This window comes from Juglans regia, chromosome 13 (assembly GCF_001411555.2).
Source record: "Juglans regia cultivar Chandler chromosome 13, Walnut 2.0, whole genome shotgun sequence".
NCBI lineage: Eukaryota > Viridiplantae > Streptophyta > Magnoliopsida > Fagales > Juglandaceae > Juglans > Juglans regia.
In genome coordinates, this window is record NC_049913.1 from 6,269,482 (window position 1) to 6,293,575 (window position 24,094).

General features: G+C 35.6%; 3 protein-coding genes across 4 annotated transcripts; 2 read left to right on the top strand and 1 right to left on the bottom strand.

Moving 5' to 3' along the window:
• The first annotated feature begins 11,832 nt into the window (after positions 1 to 11,832).
• LOC108993373 (peptidyl-prolyl cis-trans isomerase CYP21-1-like) lies at positions 11,833 to 17,056 on the top strand. 2 transcript variants are annotated; one of them, XM_018968262.2, is made up of 7 exons: positions 11,833 to 12,135; positions 14,459 to 14,537; positions 15,345 to 15,392; positions 15,560 to 15,583; positions 15,683 to 15,769; positions 15,976 to 16,051; positions 16,589 to 16,982. In XM_018968262.2, exons 1-7 carry the CDS (start codon positions 12,013 to 12,015, stop codon positions 16,749 to 16,751), a joined length of 600 nt encoding a protein of 199 aa, XP_018823807.1. In that variant the 5' UTR covers positions 11,833 to 12,012; the 3' UTR covers positions 16,752 to 16,982. The 2 variants fall into 2 exon arrangements, with proteins under 2 accessions (XP_018823807.1, XP_018823805.1); XM_018968260.2 differs by having other exon boundaries at positions 11,834 to 12,135; positions 15,683 to 15,865; positions 16,589 to 17,056.
• A 68-nt stretch (positions 17,057 to 17,124) lies between these two features.
• LOC108993374 (protein HIGH ARSENIC CONTENT 1, mitochondrial) lies at positions 17,125 to 19,009 on the bottom strand. The gene is given in 6 exon segments (XM_035684605.1): positions 17,125 to 17,349; positions 17,513 to 17,566; positions 18,151 to 18,215; positions 18,443 to 18,516; positions 18,627 to 18,704; positions 18,944 to 19,009. Coding segments are annotated over 6 exon segments (405 nt in total). The 5' UTR covers positions 18,961 to 19,009; the 3' UTR covers positions 17,125 to 17,232.
• A 1,160-nt stretch (positions 19,010 to 20,169) lies between these two features.
• On the top strand, positions 20,170 to 23,694 carry LOC108993341 (CTL-like protein DDB_G0288717). The gene is made up of 3 exons (XM_018968219.2): positions 20,170 to 21,441; positions 22,231 to 22,576; positions 23,278 to 23,694. Exons 1-3 carry the CDS (start codon positions 20,390 to 20,392, stop codon positions 23,533 to 23,535), a joined length of 1,656 nt encoding a protein of 551 aa, XP_018823764.1. The 5' UTR covers positions 20,170 to 20,389; the 3' UTR covers positions 23,536 to 23,694.
• The last annotated feature ends 400 nt before the right edge of the window (positions 23,695 to 24,094 follow it).

Sequence of the window (24,094 nt, forward strand, 5' to 3'; positions counted from 1 at the left end):
ACTCAACCCCTACCTTGTGGGATCATGGTACTTCAATCACATACAACCTCCATATCTAAGAGCACCAGCATCGGTCTCATCAAAAGGGAGGCTTCATCAAAATTTACTGATTTGGGGATTAAAATGTTGGTATTGAATTCGGTATACCATCAAACCTGAAGTTTTGAGCTACAGTATCTTCACTTTTATCTCTATATTTGAAGACCCACTATTCATTCTCTATTCTTATTATTTTATTATAAAATGTATTTCTTACATTTTCTATAATTCATGCAATGACCCTTTGGTTAGTATCAATAATTTAATTATCAAATTAAATTATTAATGTATATATGATTAGTGTAATTGTAAAATATGAAAAAAAAATTAAAAAAATTATTATTAAAAAATAATATCATATTATTATTTTGATGAATCTAATGGCTAATACAATGTAGGGTTATGGATAAGGAGGTTTTGAATTTATGTAAAATATGTTTTTTTCATCAAATTTTAAAGATAAATTTAATGAAACCAATATTAATGTTCTAAATGTTGGACGTGACCATGACCATGATAACGTTCTATCTATTCTAAATAGATTAGCAGCTAACAATGTTGTGCATTTCTTCAAATTTTTGATATATAGAGTAGGGGTTCTAACCTGATTTTTCCATTTGGAGATCAGACCTTGTGACTTCTAATCTTGGTATGCATTTCTTCAATTGAAGATATAGAATGTATAGCGTAAATCAAATGATTTTGGATAGAAATTTTATCAACGGAAATTTAAAAGCTTGGGCTTGTAGGAAAATATAAGGGTAATGATATCCTTTCAGTTTTTTTACTACTGTTTTATTTTCTAATTATTTTTTTTTCTTTTTGCTATTTAAATTTAGACTAAAAATTTCAAAAATATTTATACATAACCTAAAAATAAATAAATTCAATCAACCAACGTAATCATATAATTTAATTAAAAATAGATTCAATTTTACAACAATTGACATTGTTAAACTCTTTGAGTTTCAAAAACACTGTCAAAAGAAAGAGGTTCATTTTCGTAGTACTTTTTTTTTTTTTTTGATAGAAATACTCTCATTTCATTAATGAAAACGAAGTTACAAATGTGACTTAATACATGGACAAATCCAAACTATAAGCCAACTACGCCTAAGTTCTGGGGCTTCCCCACACACAAATCTCTTTGTAGCGGACATTGTCTTAACTTCTCAATAAACTTTCTCTAAACAGAGAAAGCGTTCTGTAAACAGAACTAGAAGGCCCCTCTATCCTCCTAGAGAGGAAAAGTACGGGACACTGCTATGGATACAAAATCCAATAGCAACTACTAACTAACAACTACTAACTAACAACTAAACTGCAAAGCCACAAGCCTCGGTGTGACCCGGACGACATGCCCACCGCAAGCATCGGCATCTCGAGCCCTGATGGGACGCGCACCCAGCTCACGCACGGACACAACAGCCTCCACTACGTAGGTAGCACCTACGCGCGAATACTGGTCGTACTATATCACTGGCCATGACATCGCCCCCCACTCTCGAAAAGCTCTTGCCCCAGATTACGAACGATCCAAAGGCACAAACACCTCACTTGGGTCAACAAAAAATACAAGAACACAAAAACAGACGCTACACAATATTGGAACAGAAAAAACAGAGACCCAATACGAATGAACAGTGCACGAGCGGCGGCAAGTGGCGCGTGCAGGCGCTAGTCACTCTGGGAGGAAAACCGCCGGTCACTCGTGGAAGCCCCGGATACAAGGAGGCCAGAGAAGCCAAGCGTGGCATGGGCAGAGGACTCCGCGGTGGCGCGTGATGAGCACGCGTCAACGAGATCCGGAAACTTCGTCCCGTGCGTGCGGGCTACGCTCCACTCCGATGAACGCCGTATTTGGTGGACTTGAAGATCGGCGGCTGGGCTTCATCCCGGTGGGGCGCGTGTAGGAGGAAGACGGCTGCAAAGACTCAAACGACGATCCTCCCTTATTCGGCTTGAAAACAAAACAAAATAAAAACACTACACAAATAAACCTGGACAGACGAAAATGGGAAGGAGAAGGAGAAAGAGGGGGGAGGAGCCGGAGCTCCCACCCCCCCTTTCGATTCCAAAACTTGAAACTTAGGGTTTAGAGGACGGAAAATGTTTTTTTCTAGAGAGAACTCAAAATGGAACTTGCTTTTCTCTCTCATTTTCGTAGTACTTAAGTGTGATATACATATTACAAATTATAAGGATAATATTAAATTTATAATTTTTTTATAATTTTATATTAAAATATAAGGTATTTTTCTAAAATTAAATTTACTTTTAATTAAATTATATAATTACTTTGGTGGTTGATTAATTTTTTTAAAAAAAATATGCAAGAATGATTTATTCTGAAATTCCATACTAAACAAAAAGGAAAAAAAAAATAGCCGAATGTCTTACCCAAAATATATATACACAAAATATTCTCCCTGAAATGTTCACAATTTCGGAGAAAAGTTTTTCCGCTGAAAACTGAAAAGTGATGGAAGCACACAGAAAACCAAAAGTGCAATAAAGTAGAGAAGAGGCATTTCCGCGTGTTGTAGCAGACAAGGCAGCTCTTTCAAGTAGCTGCTCATTTGGTGCCATTTGTCAAGCGCTATCCTCCCTTGCACGTGAACAATGACGGCACGTTTCATGGTCGTTAGATTGCATTTCATTCAAGTTATTAGCCATGTCATACGCGTCCGCGCCTAACTTACCTTAACGGCATCCAAGTTCATACCCGTCCATTACCCGACTTGAACAATAAAAAATAATAACTTTTTTCTGAAACATTTAAATTAAACAATGTTTACATAGAAAATTAACTAAAAATTATAGATAATCATGTTCCAATAAAATAATTAGTAAAACACGCCACAATATTCATTTTTTTTTCTAATTATATTTTGTAATTGTGTTTTGTTTTACTTTCTTCCTTTAGAAAATGGTATATTCATACCGACTTTACTTTTGATCCCGTCTAATCAGTGTGAAAAAAAAAAAAAAAATCAAAACGGACGATAAAATAATATCACTATCGTTTATCAATATTCGAGGTAATTATGAGAATTAAAGCTATTAGTATTTTTATAACACATCATTAGTGTAATAATCATGGATTGATTTTTAAATTTGATCTTTTTTATGACCAATTCATATTTGCCACCACATCAATGGTGTTATGCGAGTCATGTCATGCTGACATCGTTACAAGTATCATCGATCTAAATTATCTATTTTTTTTTTTTTGAAAAGTAACTTATCTAATTATAAATATCTACTTAGTACTTACCGCATCAATAGCGTAACACCTAGGTAACGCTATTCATACATGCATTTATATTTGAAATCAAAGGATTAAGAATTAAACAAGAACGCCCAATATATATATATATATATGTGTGTGTGTGTGTGTGTTTGTCATGATAAATTGATAATAGTGTTACGTGAGTGGCACAATATTTTTTTTTTTTTTAGGTAGAACAAACTATATTCATTCATAACTGGACAATACAATTTTGACCTGAGACATACAGAATACAAGCTAACTACTACTTTTAAAGCTTTCTAATACACAAGTTTATTTGTAACTGATATAGTCTAGTCCATTGATGTAATTCTCTACAGACAAACCGTCTAAGAGACAGCACTATGTCCTAAGACAGATTTAACAAACCTCACATTTTGTCCTACGACATAATTAAACAACCCCACACTCTGTTTAAGACGGAGTAGAGGACACACTCTATACACAAAAATCTAAAAGACTATATGTGTTATTTATTTATTTATTATTATAACCTAAAACAAATGAAATAACATAAAACGTAAAATATACATGAGAAAATAGCGAGACTGTGGTGGCACGTGAGGGACACGCACCACTTTGGAAGTATGATGGAACGTTAAGTCTGAAGAAACCGATGACCCAGGTCCCAAAACAGCCGCATGTGGTGGCAATAGAGCTCCCCTTGTGTTGATGCATGGATATCACGCGCGCACTTTGGACCACGTGTGTGGCTAACACGCCGTTCCGTTCAACGAGATTTTTCGTTCGTCTGAAGGATCGGCGTCTTAGAAATCTTGCGGTGAGGTGCATGGTGGTCGTTTGGGTTCGAAGAACAACATATTTGTATTTCTCCCTACTGTAAACGAAAAAAAAATAAAACCATAAAAATAAAAGAAAAACTAGAGAAAAGAGGGAGGAGAGATGAGGGAGGAACTAAAGCTTCAACCCCTTCCTCTGGTCTGAGTTTTTTGAGGGGCGACATTGTAGAGAGAAAATGGAATAGGGTTTTTTCTCTTTCTATTGTGAGTGACACAATATTGATAGTATTATAAGTGGTTCTATATGTGTGTGTGTGTGTGAGGAATGTTACTCATCATTCCACAGTATACACTTTACATATTTTTATTATTTTATTTTATTATTGTTAAACTAATTGAGTTGTTCTACTTATCATCCATACATTACATACTTGTTATAAGAAAAATGAAAAAAAAATTAAAATAATTAAGATGTGTAAAGATGATAAATATAATTATTCTATATACCTATATAAAGTGTTATTTGTTTGCCGCGTTAATTATGTGTATACTACATTAATTATGTTACACGAGTGTTTTTATTGATGCAATTTATCGTTTGTTTTTATTTTTATTTTTTGTAACGTAAGAAAGTTGTATTAGAGAAAAAAATATAGTCTTATGCTATTAAAGAGTATCATATATATCATTAAAAATATTTATTTTGCACATTAAATTTTAATAAAATAATATTTAACTAGCTATAGAGAGTGAATCATATCACTTGATACATACAAAGTATATTATTTAAAGATAAATATTTTAGTGATAAATATATAACATAAAAGTCTATAAAATAAATTAACTTATGTTAAATTTAAAGCTTAACATAATACGTTAAATTTAAATTTATTTTTATTATAAAATAAATCGAATTAAATATAAAAATAAATTTTCTGTATGTTTAATTTTATAAAATTTATTCGCTTGTCTTTGTCTTTGTCTTAATTAAATAAGAGCATTGCTATTCATAAGTCTATATACCACATACTAAAATTTTTTTATTTTTTAAAAATTTTTTTAAAGTTTTTTTGGGTTTTATTATTCTTAAAATAATTGAATTATTCTACTCATAATTTATATAACATACATTTAGTAAGAGAATAAAATTAAAGAAATTATAAAAAGGATGGTGTGTGGTGTATGAGGCTTAGAAATTGAATTTTTCATTAAATAAAGATGCCAACATGAAACCAAATTGATGGAGACTGGTGCATTTGGATCCCTTCAAGGGACAGGAGAATGGCTCTTCAAGTGGTGAGGACAATTGCAATAAGAGCCGTACAATCATGATGCGTGGTAGTTACGGTCAGTTTTATACAGCCTGTCGTATCAAACATACGACAAAAAGCTATGGGCCAGCGATCGGAAATCACATGCCACGATCTTATCTGAAAAGCACTCGTAGTTATCAATCTTGCAGGGAACCAATTGGGTTATCAAAACAAAACAAAACAAAACAAAAGGAAAAAGGAAAAGGTAATTAAGCGGAATCGTTCTTTAAAAAGGGAAAGGAAAAGGTAATTTGCTCGCATGCCTTTCATAAAAAATAAAAAATAAAAAATAAAAAAAGGGAAATGTTTTTTCCACACCGATTGAATTTTTTTATTTTTTAATTAATTGTTAAGTAAGAATTTTAAAATGAATTTCTGATTTTTTTAAATATTTAAAAAATTTAAAAAATCTTTAAAATAAAAACAAACAATTTTTCTTTTACCTAATGGTAGCTGTTTCGGTGGCCTTCCACCAAAAATAATCGTCTGCGTGTTGGGTACAAGTTATGACAGCTAGCATCTTGTCCTGCAGGTAGCTGTACGTCTTGATCTTCGATCGTAGCCCAACTTGCATCGTTTTTTCAAGGACTTAATTAAGTTGGCCCTACCGTCATGAAATCAGCACTAATGGCTTCTTAATTTGTGTCTGGGCTTGCAGCAATATATACAAATCGTCAAAGGCATGTATATATGATATTGAACATCCAATCCTGAAAATTGTTGACTGATTGACAACGGCTACCATTTTCTTGTGGGCGGTTCAAATTAGTCTTGTACATGCTAGCTATTACTGCTGCAGAATTAGTTGAATCGAGATTTAAGTCTATGTTCAACGTTTTTCCAGCCGTCCATGCATGGATCCCAAATGCGACTTCTACTTTTCTAATTTTTTTTTGAAATCCATATTCATTCTCATTCACAACTCATAATTGATAGTTATGCTTATGCTTATTTATATATATAATAAATAATATATATATATATATATATAGAGAGAGAGAGAGAGCAGCTTTGGTTTCAACACACGTACCGCGTGGTTTTGTAATTCTATGCATGCAGCGTTAGAATTACGGTATTAATGAAGACCAAAACAAAAATATAATTGGTGACCAAGGATTATTCGATCGGTCTAAGATATGCATGCTAGTCTGATCAGAAATCCACGTGTGTCGATCAATTCCCAGGGACCACAGAGATTAGGTTGAAACAGATATTCAAATTAAAAGCACGCGCGTAAGTTTCCAATGTTGCATGCGACAATATCTATAATACAATTTCTTGTTCTTTTGCAGATATTTCTTCTTGTGGGTGCAGTATGGAGCATGGCTGGTCTAGGTTGCATGCAGGCAATGACCCTACTATATATTTCTCCATATATATATATATATATATATATATATATATATATATCATGCGCACCGCATGTGGCCGACGCAAATTTGTCAACTTCCTGTTGCATGATCGATACTGCTTTATCCATTTGCATATATGGGGCCATCGTGTCATTGTATCATTAATCAATGATTTCTCCTAAAATAAAAACTGGTGTACAAATTATATTAGATGCAGTACTACTACTCAAAACGTGTTGCATGGGGGATTCATCATGGATATATAATGGCGGGTGTGACACAATTAAGTTGCAGTACGTACGTACGTACCCAAGTGTTTGGTATGAAATATTCATTAATTTCCTTGGTTGTATAGCTTCCAAAAAGAATAAACAAGTTAGGATATTAAACAAGTTCAAGAGATCAGGCGCCTTGCTTTGATCTTGATTCCTCTTGATGAGTACTGATCTCCCACATGGCCTACAGCTAACTAGGCCTAGCTACCTGGCCTGCAACCATGTGTGCCAATTTATGAGAGATATATAGATTCCTGACTAGCTACCACAGGCCAGTCCACAACATCCATCATGATGATATTATAAGGATCAATTTAATTTCTTCTTCCAGGAATATTATGCCAAAATGCGACAGTACAACCATACATTAATTTCCCTAAACCTACCCTATAGCTAGCTGATATTCTTCTAGGCAAATCCCAATCTGATCGATCTTAAAGTCGTTATCTCTAGATTTTATATATGAAGTGAATTTTATAATATTTATTAAATAATTAGTACTATCCAAAAATTCGCCAGTTGTGAATTATGTGCATGAAAACTTATTTTATGCAAATATCTCACCCGCTTTAATTAAGGTTCTAATAAGAACTTTCGCTTCATATATAGTTCATATATATATATATATAGTAGTAATAATATATATATATATATATATATAATCTTGATTGAGATCTAGATATTAATAAAAAAAACAATATATATTTCATAATTCAAGAAGTACTAGTACTCTTGTCATTATAAATTGGCCGGTAGCTACAGCCTAGTACATAGGTTCATGCTAATTAAGCATGTAATTTATCGAGTATTTACTGTTGGAAGGGTTTAATTAATATTTTTTTTAAAAACATTTATCGAAAAACCCGGTTGGTAACAGCACATATAGAGATAAGAAAGATATTTTTTACCAGATCAATAAACAGCTTGTGGCCATCATTTATTTGGGCAAACAATGATCACAAGTAAAGGAGAAGCCGATCGATGAGACAATGTATATGGGCCCTGCATAAATAGATATAAGCGTAGCTGCTAAGACCCACCTCTCTACTAATTATTGCAGATTTTATTATTAGCAGCTTGTTGGAACAGTCTTCTCAAATGTCGACTCCATTATATTTTATTCCAACTCAAAAAAAATTTATAATATTTTTTACATATAAACACTAATTTTTAATTTCAAATATTCAATTTTTTCATCTAATTATTACTTACTAATTACAATTTTATCAAATATTTAAAGAAAATACAAAAAATAATACAATTTTTACAATTTCACAACAAAAATAATATTAAAAAATTCTATTATAACAATATTTTAATTTTATAATATGTTTATTCAACTTTTTTTTTCTCTCATTTTCTCAGCCCAATAAAACACGATCTTAACTCAAATCATTTTCCTATTATTAACAGATTTCTCATCTCATTTAATTCTCCTAATATCCTTTTAATCCTCCAAAAATTAAAAAAAGTTAATTATTTCAAAAGAGAGGAACACTCAGCTCAATAATATTTATCAGCAATATGATAATTAATGGATTTGGCAAGTTTGATTAGTTTTAATTAAAATGATGGTATTGATGATCAAATCTGAAAGACCCGGCCAATTAAGCATCCAACCACGACTCCTTTTTAGGCCTAGTTTGTTTTCATAATTTTTTTAATTCTCATTTTATCTAATTATTATAATTTTTTTAAATTTGTATACAAAATAAAATAAACAATTCAATATTTTCAATTTCTAAAGCAAAAATAATATTAAAAAAATATATTTTAATAATATTTTATTTTATTTTTAATTTTACTAGAAAAAATCATTTACTTTTATCAACATGCAAAAATTCATTTGTTTTGTCCACTTTTTTTTCCCGTTTTGAAACTGTTTTTCTTGGGCCAGGCTTTGGATTGACAATTTCAAGGTTTCAAGCCTACTTTAATATCTCATTCCGGATGGGTCCATCTGTTTGTCTACTTGGGCCTCTCTCGCGGACTCCTTATAAACGACTCTCATAATCATTATTAGTTACCAAAACATGTTAGAATTAATCTTCTAGCCGGTCAACTGTTTCTCTCCAAAAAATAGTCCTCTAATGACTGGCTGCCACGTAGGCATCTCATTAATTAGGCCTGTGCAAAAAGACCGATGGGCCGATCAACCCGCATGACCCGATTGGATTTACCCGACAATAATCGGGTTCATCGGGTCCAGATCATCTAACGGGTTCGATGATTTTCATGTCGGTTGAAACCGACCACCGACAGATTTGATCTTGCGTCGATCTTCGGTAGATTTTGAACGAGCTACTCACAAAAACTCATCGATCTACGACGGATTCTCCACTGCTAATCAGACCCACCAAGAAATCAACAGTTTTACATTTTTCTCTGAGAATAAATCAAGCAAAGCCTCTGCTTCCTCCCGAGGTGAAGTCGTCGATGATTTCAAAGAAAATTAAATAGATCTTGAACTAGATCTCAAAGAAAATGAAATACATCATAAAGAAAATGAAATACATCATAAGCTTCATCACCGATGAGGCATCCGACAAGTTCTAGATGTAGAAACGACAATCAACGGCGATGATCTGCGCACGGTGGGCCTTGACCACCCTCGGCTTCGAGGACTACGTGGAGCCCCTCAAGGTGTACCTGCAGAGAAAGGGTGGGTTTGGGAGGGGAAAGGCAAAGTTGCAGAGGGAGGGTGGGTTTTGGATGCAGAGGAAGGGTGGGTTTGGGAGGGGGAAGGCTGAGCTGCAGAGGGAGGGTGGGTTTCGACTGCAGAGGGAGGGTGGGTTTCGGCTGCAGAGGGAAAAGTCTGAGCTGCAGAGGAGAGGAAGAGGAAGAGAAGAAACGGACCATGTGTGAGAGGCTGAGTTTGCAGAGGAGCATGAAAGGGGCGTGGTCGCGTGGGTTTGCAAATGAAGATGAACGGGCGAGAATTGAGAAAGACGATAAAAAGCAAGACAAACGGGTTCGACCCGATCCGACATTTACGGGTCGGGTCAAGTCGAGCTAAAACGGCGCTTCGTTGCGGGTCGGGTCGGTTCGGTCCAAAATTTGGTCGGGTCGGATCTCTGTGCAGCCCTATCACTAATTGTATAATGTGCCCCCACTACAAGGGATCACGCACCGCTATCATCGCTCCTCTCCATCCCCATGCATAGAACTCACACGAAAAAGTTAGAAACTCAATATCGACCATCTCTGTCCCCCTCTCCGCCACTCTCTCCACCCCTTTCTCCGTCGTTGCTTCCATTGCGGCTGACCCCCTTTCCTGAACCTTGCACGGAAACACCCATCGATTCAGAGTCCAGAATCTAACCCCGTTGATTTTGTGTTTTTTATCTCTTTAAAAAGTCTTTCTTCTCTCCTCAACCCCGTCAGTTTTGTTTTTTATTTCTTTGTAAATTCGGCGATGTGAGTGGGGATCGAGTGTTGAATGCCTGCCAAGAAACAAACACAAGTAATTCTGAACGAAGATAGAAGAAATAAACAAAAGCTAGCTAGCTAATTAATGAGAAGTTTATGTAACTAGACGCAAAGGCAGGCAAACCCATACGAAATAGAAGAGCGGAAGATTACCATGTAAGTGGTTGAGGGGACAGACAAGATGGCGGCAATGGGGTGATTTCGTATACTGGACGATATGAGGGTTGAAGGCTCCAAAGCGATGTGTGTTTCAGGATTCTTGATCAGATGTGATGATCTTAGATTAATTTGTGTGTAGTTTCTAACGTGGTGGCCTGTCATTTGGGGGCTGTTAAACACTTAATAACAAACTGATGACTCCAAAGCGGTTCTGAACATTTTAAATACATCAAAGATGAAGATGACAAATGCTGTGTTTGCGAAAATATACTTTATGTGAAAAAACCTAGCATTTTATTTAAAAAAGAAATATTTACAGAAATAAAGTTACCATGGTACTCGAGAAATCATAAGAATTGGTTGCCACAAACACCGAAACACGTATGGATATGATTAATTATATATGAATTTTTTTTTAAAAAAAAAAAATCAGTGTAAATAAGAATTATATTTGTTAAAAAAAATTATTTATCATATAATCACAAATTGATATAATTTTATATGATATAATAAATCTATGAGAAATGATAGTTACAGTCATGAGTGCGCAAGCGGCGTGCAATTAATTTAAAAAAAGTGAAAACTCACATGAAAAAAAAATTAACTTTTTAATAATATACCCTACTATTTTTTAAAATGACTGCACGATACTTGTACTTCACAAATGTAGCATTACTATTATCAAACTAGAAAAAATCTATTCATCATTCCAATTTTCATAATCTCATGATGTGTCATTAATGATAGGCTTACAAGTGAAATGTAATAAATAATTTCTAATCACCTAATACCACATCATAAAATGATGGAAATTGAGATGATAAATAGCATTACTCATCCGATTATTATGGTCTAATTAGATAAAATTAATCTGGAAGGTGTCTTCTACAAAAAATGGGCCGAAAATCCCGAAGGTATTTGTAGTATGGCAGGTTTGGGGTGGCATGAAATACAAAATTTTCATCTCATCTTATTATTATACATTTTTCAAAATTTTATATAAAATATAATAAATAATTTAATTTTTTTAAATCTTAATTTAATTTTTTCAAATCAGAACACAATAATAATATTAAAATATAATATTTTAAAGAAAAATATTTACACCAGCCTCAACACATTTAGTGTAATGAATGAAAAAAAAATAATTTGAAACCATAATATATAGAGAGCGTAAGCTGACGTATAACATATCTCATATTTTAAATTCTCAAATAAAATACAAAATTTTCCCTTACCAACTCCGTCCGAATGGCAACGACATAGGTGCATTTTGGTCCTTGTTGAGAGTGAGAGAGAGAGAGAGTGTGTGTGTGTGGTGTCTGTGTTATCTACATGGAGGACCACGAAACCAGTGGATGTAGTCGTTGATCCGAGACACACTGAGAGAAGGATAAAGGGAGTGCCAAAACGATGCGTCGAACGATATCCGTTTTGGTCCAGCCACGGTGCCTCCTCCTCTACCTGGTCCTTTTTGTTTTGCTCATCTTTGCGTTCTCGAAGCCCAAGACCAAAACCAAGACCAAGATTAAGCAGGTACGCTACGCTTGTTCTTGTTTGCTTACCAACTCATCTCGTTTCGTCTGTGTAGATCTGATTGTGGGAGTGGGATTGAGTATTGAGCTGTATCTGTTGCGAAATTGACCTGGGATTGGATTTGTCATGATGGGTTGTTGTTTGGTTGTGGTTTATCTTACCTGAATGTATGGATGAAGTGGTTTCCGTTATGGGTTTGGGGAGGAGTGGGAGGCACCCAAACTTTTTCAGTGTTGCAATCTCGTATGTGATTGCATTTTTCATTTAACATTTGAATATACTCGAAAGTCGAAAGTAATGCGAAGGCGTTTTGGTTAGAATGTGTGGGGTAGAGAATTTCAAGACTTAGACTCAATGTTTTGAATACCGTACCGGATGTCGTACCGGTCAAGGTACTGAAATGAAATATTTCGATACCGGTACCGTTTCGAGATAGCGTTTCGGAATAATATTTTGAGATAATCGATATATAAATAAATTATATTCTAAAATAATAGTATATATATAAATAAATTATATATAAATATATATATAAATTATAAATAGTCTAATCTGAATTGAAGGTTAAAAAATAAGATTGTAGTTTGAAAAAATGAAAAAAAAAAAATACTGGCCGAAATATCGGCCGGTATGGCTGGTATTTTGGCCGGTACGAAATAAATATAGTACCTGTACCGGTTGGATGGCCGATACGAAAAATTTCGGCCGTACTGGCCGGTACACCAGTACGGTCGAAATTCACAACATTGCTTAGATTCGGTAAAAATGGGTAGAATATCTTAAGAATATATTACAAATAATAAAATTTACCTATTTCTATCGATTTAAACTTTTGAGATAAATGATGATTCACATGGTATTAGAGCATGTAGAAATACTCGTTTCTCCCCATAAAAGGCCTAATAGGAAGAGTGAGGTAACTTCTTATAAAGTTCATGATGAATTTGTTCCTAAACTGTATGAGACTTTTCAACATGCCCCCTCACGTGTGGGTCGGTATTTTCGGTACCATCATCGTGGGTAGGTCGCAGGGACCCATCATCAGTTATAAGTTAACTTGCTCTGATACCATGTAGAATCACTACTTGTCTAAAAAACTTAAGCTGATTGATGATGGGCTCCTGCGATCTACTCACGATGATGGTACAGGAAATACCGGTCCACATGTGAGGGGGCGTGTTGAGAAGTCCCACACAGTTTAGGAACAAATTCATCCTATTAGGCCTTTTATAGAGAGAAATGAGTGTTTCTACAGAGCAGAAGTCTTAAGTTCAAATCCTAATTCTATACTCTATCCATTTAATTAAATATTCCACGTGTGGGTATTGAGCCTACTCATTGAGGAAGAGAATACCCACATGTGGAGGGGATTATTAAAAATATAATATAAATAATAAAATCGACATCTTCCTATCAGTTTAAACTTTTGAGATAAATGATGATTTTACAGAATATACTTGAATCATGAAAGATTCAGGGTAAGTATGGGGTAATTGCTAAAAATTATTAGCTTTGTCTGGATACAGAGATGATTTCATCTCATATCATCATTACAACATTCTCAAATTTTTAAATAAAATATAATAAACAATTCAATTTTTTTAAATTTTTAAATATTAATAATATTAAATATTAATATTATAATAATATTTTATTTAATTTATTTAAAACTATCTCATTTCATGTTATTATCCAAACGAGCCAAGTAGTAGTTTCTGATTCAACTTGACAATTTACAAAAATGTACGGACGGAAGAATTGTTTCTGTGGCATTACAACTTGAAAGCTGGGCGAGAACGCGTCTATTTCGTTTGGGTTAGTGTCATGAGAAGATGCATTGCTGAGACATTCAATGAGGATTCTGGTAGGATAATAATTTTCATCAGAACCGTTGGACCTACTTTCTTTTCAAAGATTTGGTGTTATATTGTTCTATAAAGAGTGTTATATGGATTTGTGAAATATGGTTTCTAGTTTTATCCGTGTACATGAGACTGGAATGAGGTTAAGGGTGATCGGTAAAAAAAGGACAGATTGTAACTTCGTGGTCTATTTTTGTAGCTACTACCTCCTGATGAGGTCCCGGGAGTCTCACTTTTGGAAAAAAAAAAAACTTTTCACATCTGGTAACTCATCTATGAGTAACGACTTTACCTGTCTACTTGAGCATAAGAAAAATTATTTTTGCTACACTTTTGACATTATTTTATTATGCCTTTAGTTACCTTTTGATATGTGGATTCCTTGAGTGACTATTATGTACCATTATTGTTGTCTAATGGCAAATTAATAAATGTATAAAATTGCTTCCTCTAATGTGTAGGTTGAAGAGAAAGCAGAAGAGGTGCCTGAAATTACCCACAGAGTTTACTTGGATGTTAATATTGATAAACAGCGTCAAGGTACAGCTTTCACATTAAAACTGTGATTTTAACTGTAGCAACAAGGACCTGGCTGCTCTTGATTCTACATCCACAGATGGATACGTCCTTCTTTCTTATTTCATCATAACTGAAAGTAAAGGAGCAATAGCATTATGTTGTTAATAAAGTTCTATCCCAAGTCGTCACTCCTCCTTAAATTCCTGTGTTAATTTTGTGTACATATGATTGTGATAATGAAAACATTCCGTTGGAGTCTTCCATAATACTGTGGCACAAAATCTTCATCGGTTTTTTTTTTTTTCATTTTTATGAATTTTCCTCAAAATTTTCTTTTTCTTTTTTTTTTCCCCCTCGAGTCTTCAAATGATCAATTGGCAATAGTGTGTGCTTTATTTGGCGTTTGAATCAAAATACCGATGGCTTATGAGTGATTCTTAAGAGTCTTTCTAAATGGTACTTCCAAGGACATGGTCTATCTTATTTGGTGGTCTGGAGACCACTGAAGACTTAGGTATGTGCAATATTCCTAACGGATATCAGTGCACAGCTTCATTTGGGCATACTGAAGTCATTTACAATCTCAGTTCTTTCAAAACTGGGACTTGCTGCTTTTATCAGTAAAATCTAAACCAGTTTGCTTGGAAATATGATAACTTTTTACGCTGCTGGACCAATCCAGGTTCTGATAATAAGCTATCAGATGGAAAAGATCTGTCATTTAAACCCTAAACTATACAGTGTTGGAAATTATATTATACCCCAATGTCTTATCTTTCTTTTGCCTTTTTTATGTTCAACTGCCAATCTACTTATGTATTAATACAGGTAGAATCGTGATTGGATTATATGGCCAAGTTGTACCAAAAACTGTTGGTATGTTCTCGAGCTTGTGTCTAATCTTGTACATCCTGTATTTTAGTTGCCTAAATCATCTCAACTAGTGGCCAATTCGTAAATTGTATTTTTTTTTTCACCCTTTTCATGCTATGACATGTTAATTGAATTGCCTAATACTCGATTTCTTGCCTTTTTTTTGGCAGAAAACTTTAGGGCTTTGTGCACAGGTACTTGGGGTATTCTTACTTGTGTTATGTGGTAGTTAACCTGATGGTTGCTGTTATTCTTGGTTTATGATTATACTAACTTGCTCACCTTTAATGTAGGGGAGAAAGGTAAGGGTGCCAGTGGAAAGAAGCTCCACTTCAAAGGAACACCATTTCATCGTATAGTCTCTGGGTTCATGATTCAAGGTGGGGATATCATTTATGGTGATGGTAGGGGGTATGAATCTATATATGGTGTCACCTTTGCAGATGAGAATTTCAAGATAAAACATTCACATGCAGGTTTTTAACTTCAAAACCTTTTAGTGGTTGGGCTGTGTAATAGTTTATGTATGACTTGTGGCTGGTTTGTTCTTACTATCCTTTCTCTGAAATGATGTTTATTGTTGCAGGCGTTGTTTCCATGGTAAATTCCGGGCCTAATTCAAATGGCGCTCAATTTTTTATCACTACTGTTAAAACCAGCTGGTAAGCTATTATCTAGGTTTTGCAGTGTTGAATATTAAGAAAAATGTATAAAAATCCTAAACTGTTTTTGGCTACAGAAACAGCTTTTTTTAAATCCTTCCTGATAGTCATGCATATATATTTTCTAGGACCATCCAAAACTCACTTTGTTTTTTCTGGATTAATTATAATATTATATTACCATCTAGATCTAATTCTTTCTGCGGGTTTTGTTGTTTGATGAAACTGGGGGCAGCTGTGGTTGCCAAAAGTGAGTCTTCATATTAGATAGACAATCTTCTTAATATATCTACTCCAGCAAAACAACTTATATAATATATTCTAGAATATAAATAAGATATATACGATCTAGAGAGGAATAGTAGAAAGAGCTTAAGATCCTAGAGATATTAGGGAGTTGCAACAAACAGGGAAGTTAAAAAAAAAGGAAAGAGATCTAAAAGATCTTTTTCCTCACTGGGTCTGTGGCTGATAATGCATATCATGCCCAAAGCAGATTCATGCATATAATGTGTGCTTTTATACATGTGCATCCAGGTTGGATGGGGAACATGTTGTCTTTGGCAAGGTTATTCAAGGCATGGACATTGTGTTTGCAATTGAAGGTGGGGCAGGAACCTACAGTGGGAAGCCTAGAAAGAAGGTTGTAATTGCTGAGTCTGGAGAGATACCCAAGAGCAAGTGGGATGAGGAAAGTTAAGTCCCCTCTCTTCAGGAACAAAAGAGAGCTTTTCTGTTTCAAGTTTGCAAATTTGGTTCACATATATCATTCACATTCTCTTCCCCTTGTAACACATGTCCATGAAATTTGCCTGGTCCTCCCAGATCCGATAGCCTTAGGTCCATTTGGAAAATATTGTATTTGGCAACTCTTGTTAACATGGGCATGCTTGTTGTAGAGGAATCAAGAACTGAACTTGTTTCCATTTTACTCTGTCATGTACATCACACTGCTGTTTTGAATTGGTTTGAAAGCAACTGTATATAGAAAGTTTTACATGCCAACGAAAGAGAAGCACAAGGAAAGGAAATTTTGGAATCTTTATTCTCCAAGACAGGAACCGGATCTTATTATACAATACAAATTATACAATCATTCTAAATCGTCCCAACTTCATTCTTTCCCTCTCTTGTTTTCCCACACCCTTTCCAGCTCCATCAAACTTGGTCAGGTAAGCCTTTCAAGGGCGGAACTTGCAAGCCGTTTTGAGCTCGTCTGCTGGTTTGTCACCGCCAGCAAGGCCACTGTCCACCCATGCTGAATAACCCCCTCCCATATTGGTCACATGCTCGTAGCCCTGCAGCCGCCGAACTTTTTATTCAGTTTTTTCTTTAAATGATAAACATAAAGAATATAACTAAGTAGCTAGCCTATTTGGCTTTCAAAGATTGAAAGTTAGCCACTTGCACAAGAATTTAAAACTATAATCTTAGCACCAAAGAGCTATGAAACAAACTTACCACCTTAAGAAGATCAACACTAGCACGCAGTGATCTGCCTCCGCTATTGCAACCCTTCACAACATTAAGAAAACTACTAGTTAGAAATCTATATGGGCGGTGTTCCTTGAGGTTCCCTCCTAATTAGCCCTCGACCAGGTCTTCTATTTTCTGTCTTGTCATCTTTTATTTGGTGGTCGGAAAACACAAGTTTCTAAGGTACCGGTGGTTTAGTGATCATGGATTACTTCCATAGTTCGATGATTGATAGGTCCTGAATTTTTTGGGTGGAGATGATATTCTCTTAGACTATTAATGCCACGTATTCTATTGTCTAGGTTTTAATTTTGTATATATATATATATATATATAATTATGCTACTTACAAGTAGGTGTATAAACACATCATTTACTGTGAGAACAAGAATATTTATAAAAAACTCAAAACATATTTTTATATTCTAATTGATATGTCAGACTTCTGTATTAACGGTGTGTTAGTGTGTCAATAAATAGACTTGCAAATAACTTTTTTCCAAAGAAAAAAAAAACATATTTAAACTATGAACATATTCACATGAATCACACATCATACGACATCCCACCCGCTTGGAAAATAACGAACAAAGAAAGAAAAAAAGGAGCAAGTAATAGGTTACCACGACTAAATGATCATCCTTCTGGCAAATGGCCTCTACTTGTGCGAGAAAGTGGGGGTTTTTAACTCTTACCTGTTTATCCATAGCACCAAGAAGCTCAAGCAAATGTTATTAAAAATATGGGAGGAGAAATAGTCTATTAATCATGGTATGCAGAAAATCTAGCTGCTAAAGTTCAGGAAATTTTGTCAAGTAGCCTTTCTATGATGTTTTAAGGTCGAGGCGATAATTTTGATCTGCATATAAAAGTACTGGACGGTATGAATACTGTATGAACAAAATTCAGTATTACCTTGTTGGGTGATGAACATGTAAGGGACATTCAGTGCCTTTTAGATGTGGCTCTTGTTGAACTCCTCCACTGTCCTGTCAGAATTATATTAATATGCTTCGACACGTTATTATCGTAAATCCCTGTCAAACATTGTATGCCATTTTTGCATCTTATGATGTCAAAATGATGATGATAATCCCACCTCACATCTAAATAGCTGTGACCTGAACCCAGAAGATCTTTGGCAGCATGCACATCTACAGTCGCAACCTCTTCAGGCCTACAAAAGATAAACAAGACAAGCCTAACTCAAAACTTTCACAAGCTTGCAACCAAAGTTTGTCCTGGTGCTATTGTAAAGGAATATGGGAACTTTGGATGGAAGATTTATATTGGGATTGAATTGTTATCATCGGCCATTATTGAAAAGAATATTTGAAGAGGAGTAAAAAAAACATAGAAAAGAGAAGAGAGAATCGTATTACAATCTCACAACTAACATCATGGTGAGAAACTTACCCCTTGGTGGCATCCATGAGTGCTTTTGAACAAGAGGGCAGGTTTCCTCTCCAAGAACTGTGCAAGGTCTCAAGCTTTCAAGGAATACAATTTGTAAAATACCACTACGGATTAGATATAAAGATGATCCCTTGATGATAGTAGGCAATACAGAACGAACCTGAGAAAAAGCCATTTTTTTTAACAAGTTGGAGAGCATAATCATTTTATATACAAGTTTTAGTTTTTTAGCAATATATAATGGTTCTCCCTCCCCTCTGGCCACATTCTGTAGAGCTATTATCTGTTCAGTTTATGTACAAGTTTTTTAGCAATATAATTGGATCATTGAACCTTGACAACTCTACTTTATATGGAAGCAATGATCAAGATCTGATAAGGGTTGACTCTGAATAATCGTAAATATTTTTTTTTCCTGCGTGTGTAATGGGTACCACAATCCAACAAATCCATATCTTTCTAGGATAACCCATCACCCAACCCGACCCAGTTCTTCCAGTATTACTATATCCATGGTAATTCCCTTTTTAGTTTCTGTTCCCGTCGTTTATCCAATTTAAATAAAAGAGAAAATATATTTGTAATCGTGAATTATTTATTTATTAAAAAAACAAAAAAATATATAAATTCACTAATAATTATTTTTTTAATTATTAAAAAAAATTAAAAAAGTGTAGCTTCCTATAGCAATAAAAAGATGGAGTAAAACTTATGGGTGGATCGAAAAAACAATGGAGGTTGATTGTACAATTATCATTCGTATAAGCCGACAGACCAAACCAAAACAAAACATAATTATGTGTGATTCAAAAAGCCCCCACCGCAATCTGCATGTTCATGCGATTGGTTTTTATTTTTTTTTTAAAAAAGCTGTCATGATGACGAGGTTAGAATGTGCGTCTGAGTGGGATTTTGACTTGCCCTTTTGTTTAAGCATATACTCTTAAGGCGCATTTTACACACAGCCTTTGTTATTGGGCTACACGGTACAATTAAGCAATCAAATTGGTGCAGCTCGGTTATTGATGCCCCAACATCCCAACTCAGATTCCCTTTGGATCTAAAGCTCACATCAAAACTGCTAAAAACAGTGATTATTATTGATAAAAAGAACCCTCTTCTTAATAACTTGGTGTTTTTGGTGCAGCATTTTGAATCATTCAGATTTGCATATATATTTTGTTTGACACGCTATCAATCTGAGAATAAACTTTTGAATATTGGATAGACTTTTAAGACCCACACAATGATTTTCATAGGCATAAAATCCCCAAATCAACAAAGCCTTGGAGCTTTTTGATCTGATCCAGAAATCATTGTTGCGATGCCGTACAGTTGCACGCATCAAGCGCCAAACCCAACTAAGCTTTCATCTTCTCTTCCTGCTCAATTGCATATATAGGTCAAACACACAGCAGCGTTGCTTCCTATAATCATCTGTGTGTAATGGGTAGCGTAGAGGAACCCGACAAACCCATATCCCTCAGCGATTCTTCCTCCTCTCCCACCCAGCCTCTCCTCTCCAAACACCCCTTTCCTTCTCCTCCTCCTCCTCCTCCAGTCGACGACAAACCAATAGAACCGGAGTCGGACCCGACACAGTTCCTTCAGATCTCCTACAACTACGGGCCCAGGCCCTTCAAGGACCTCCCTTTCCTCCTCCTCTTTCTCCTCTTCACCCTCTCCACCTTTGCCTTCGGCATCTTCTCCATTTTCCACAGCAACACCTACTACTCCGACCTCTCCTCCTTCTCTTACGATTCCAACTCCACCTCTTGTATCGAAAGCTCACTCTCAGATACACACGCCAATTGGGTTCGCTTCTATTCATTTTTGTCTTCCAGTATATTGGAAAGTTTGATATGGACCCTCGTGGTTACCTTCATTTTGAGCATACCCATGTGCTTGCTTTTGCTTCTGTTACTCAAACATTACACCAAACAAATCGTCTACGCGTCCCTTCCTTTCTTTATTGTCATCCCCATCTTCTTAAACGTCTACTGGTTCGTCGCCTGCACCGTTAGCTCCTCTTGCAGTGACGCTTTCCCTTTGGCCTATCGGATTCTGGCCCTTGTTTTCGTCTTCCTGGTCATAGGCGTGATTGTCTGGATCTTCGTGGTCCACTGGCACCGAATCGAGCTTACCGTGAGCATAATTGGGGTTGCCTCGGACGCGCTGTGGAGTAATTTGGGCTTGTTTTGGGTCCTACCGTGTTTGACACTCGGGTTAGTGGTCTATTACGTGCCGATTGTGGTGTTCTTGGTGTTTGCGAGGCAGAATGGGAAGATTGTGCCGAGGGAAACCAGTGGAGAGTACACTTGTGTATGGAAGCAAGATGGGTGGGTGCCCGCGTACTATGCGTTGGCAATACTTGCGATGTTCTGGTCCGCGGCGGTCATGGTGGAAGTGCAGGTTTATGTGATTAGTGGGACTGTTTCACAGTGGTATTTCTCCAAGGAGGATGAGACACCTAGGCGAAGTATAAGAAGTTCTTTGAGGTGAAATTCCATTGTTATATCTTTCTCTGTTTGGCCGAAATATTTCTTTTCTTATAATTAGTCTATTGTGGTGTGACTGCATTTCTATACGCTGAGATATTGTGTGGTTATGTCTATAGATTTGTATTGTACCTGAGGGGGGAATGAAATTAGAAGATTAGTTGTTGGAGATTGGGATGAAGTTCAGAATATGGTGTCACTAAACACAAATACTGCGTGGTGGTGGTGATCTAAAAAATGGATGAGCTAGGAACAAGTTTCATATGGAGATCATTTCCTCATAGAAGACATAGCTTCCTAATTCTTTTAATTTTTAAGATGTCCAACTCGGGCCTTTGAGATGTAGAATTTTGGAATTTCATTACTTATCAGAAAAAAGAATTTTGGAGTTTCATTATGTCTATTGCAGATTAAGTCAGCGATTTTTTGGTCTTGACTATGCCCTTCTAGTTCAATCACTCAGTCAATCTCCATTTATTAATCATTTCGTTTATCATGTGGTCAATCAAATGCTTGCATATATGGTAATAAGTTTATGTAATCACTTTTTGAAAACAGGCATTGCTTCTCATGTCGTTTGTTTTTCCTCATTTCTAGTTGTATGACCAAATCTTTCAGCACGTTTCCAGGTCTGCTAGTGCAAGGAAAAGTTAAAAAAGGATGCCAAAAAAAAAAAGTGAAGGAGAAAGAATTAACTAGACCTTGATGAATGTTTTTCAAATCAGAGAAATCTCAACAGTGACTGTGATATGGTTTCCTTTCTCATATTTTTGTTGCAAACATTTGCAGAAATGCATTCGGCCCCTCCTCGGGCACAATATGTTTATCTGGCCTACTTATTGGTGTTGTGCGTGTGGTGCGTGCTACTGTTGATACTGCAAGACAAGAAGACGTTCCAGGGATAGTGAACCTTATACTACGTTGCTGTGCCAATGTTTTCCTGTCAGCAGTTGATTTTCTTAACAAGTTTACTATCAATTTCGTGGCAATAACTGGTGAAACTTACTGCACATCTGCGAGAATGACATATGAGCTTCTAAAACGGAACCTTCTGTCGGCTGTATTTGTGGAGACCATCTCCACCCGTCTATTGGCTGGAATTGTTTTTGTCCTCTCAGCAATATATGCAATTGTGGTACGTAGTCTTACAAACTCCCTAATCTTTTCTCTTGCCATTAATTGCTGGTTCAAGTGGATCTTCTAACTTTTTATTATTATTCGTATTTTATAACTGGATCTCGGTAATATGAGGAAGCTATCTCTGTTTTGCACATGATGCATCTTAACAGGCCAGGTGACCCTGCATATATCTCCGGTTCTTTTACTCATGTCTCCTTAGCACTTTGATGACAATAATCATTTCAAGTGTAACCTTCTCTTTTGGTGTATGTGTGTCTGGCCCATAAAAAAGACGAGACTGACAAAAATAGAATTAAACCAGGCCACACCTGGGGGAGGGGTGGTTGCTGGCTACTGTTGGCGTAGAGATTAGTGATTTACCTATACTGTACGTTGGATTTCAAAGTAGAGGGCTTTTGTATCAGCATACCTTTTTAACTAGTATGCATAGAATATAATCAGAAAGACAACAGTTACACTGCCACTCTACCTTACCAAAATATGGCTAGGTTGAGTTGCCAACATCTGACCCTAGTAATTTGAGATGCTTCCAGTATCATTAGACCAACATGGATGGTTTCTTTTCCCTTTGTTATTCTTTGTAACTCACTGCACTTTAACATTTGGTCGAACTTTGAAGCCTTTTTTTTTTTTCTTAAAACTTTTTGCCCTCCTTTCTGCTTCTAATGTTTGAGGTTAATGGATGTGCATAAGCAGGTCTGTGCTATACTAAAGGCTGTGAGCCATCTCGAGGCAGAAGCATATTATGTGGCTGCTCTGGCATGGGTGCTGCTAATTGTGGTGCTGAGCTTCTTTGTTCATGTGCTGGAGAATGTGATTGATACCGTGTATGTTTGTTATGCCATGGACAGGGACAGCGGAGATGTTTGTAAACGGGAGGTTCACGAGGTTTATGTTCAACTACCCATTAGTAGAAACCATAGACCATCACTTGCCCCAACTCCGGTTGTATAAACGACCGCTTGAATTTAGGTTACCTGTCGTGCTTGATCAGTCATTTGTTGTGTAATTAATTAAGTTAAACATGCCAGTCGGCAAAATTGTGCCATACCCTCGAGTGTTACCTTGTACGATTTTGAGATTTCTTCAATAAAAGAGGTGAATTTTTTTTCAGGTAACAACTTGCACAGTGAAATCCATGGATGTGTGCCTATTTAAACAGGTGTTCGAGCTGGGCAATGACATTCGCATTTCACCCAGATTCTTTAACGATAGCACTCTAAGCTTCATGTTTAATAAGCATGGGGCTATGAGATCTAAAAATGAGACTGAATAAGACATTTGTACTCTTGTTCTAATAATCTTCCGATACGATGAATTATCCATGGCAAGAACTTCTTGGGACAAGGGTATTAGCTTAACAAGTGAGAAAGCTATATCATTTTCTGTAAATAAATATGCTTTTCGGCGTAATATGTCAGCAAAATGATAAACCATACTTGATTGAAAACCTCCATAGTTCTTAAAGAAAGTTAAAAAAGAGAAAACGATTGTTTGGAGATTTATTAAGTCG

Coding starts and splice junctions, on each gene's coding strand:
- LOC108993373 (XM_018968260.2), top strand. CDS start 12,013: ATGCGTCGAACGATATCCGTTTTGGTCCAGCCACGGTGCCTCCTCCTC. Junction 12,136..14,458: donor CCAAGACCAAGATTAAGCAG/GTACGCTACGCT, acceptor TCTAATGTGTAG/GTTGAAGAGAAAGCAGAAGA. Junction 15,584..15,682: donor CTTTAGGGCTTTGTGCACAG/GTACTTGGGGTA, acceptor CCTTTAATGTAG/GGGAGAAAGGTAAGGGTGCC.
- LOC108993341 (XM_018968219.2), top strand. CDS start 20,390: ATGGGTAGCGTAGAGGAACCCGACAAACCCATATCCCTCAGCGATTCT. Junction 21,442..22,230: donor AGTATAAGAAGTTCTTTGAG/GTGAAATTCCAT, acceptor AAACATTTGCAG/AAATGCATTCGGCCCCTCCT. Junction 22,577..23,277: donor CAGCAATATATGCAATTGTG/GTACGTAGTCTT, acceptor GTGCATAAGCAG/GTCTGTGCTATACTAAAGGC.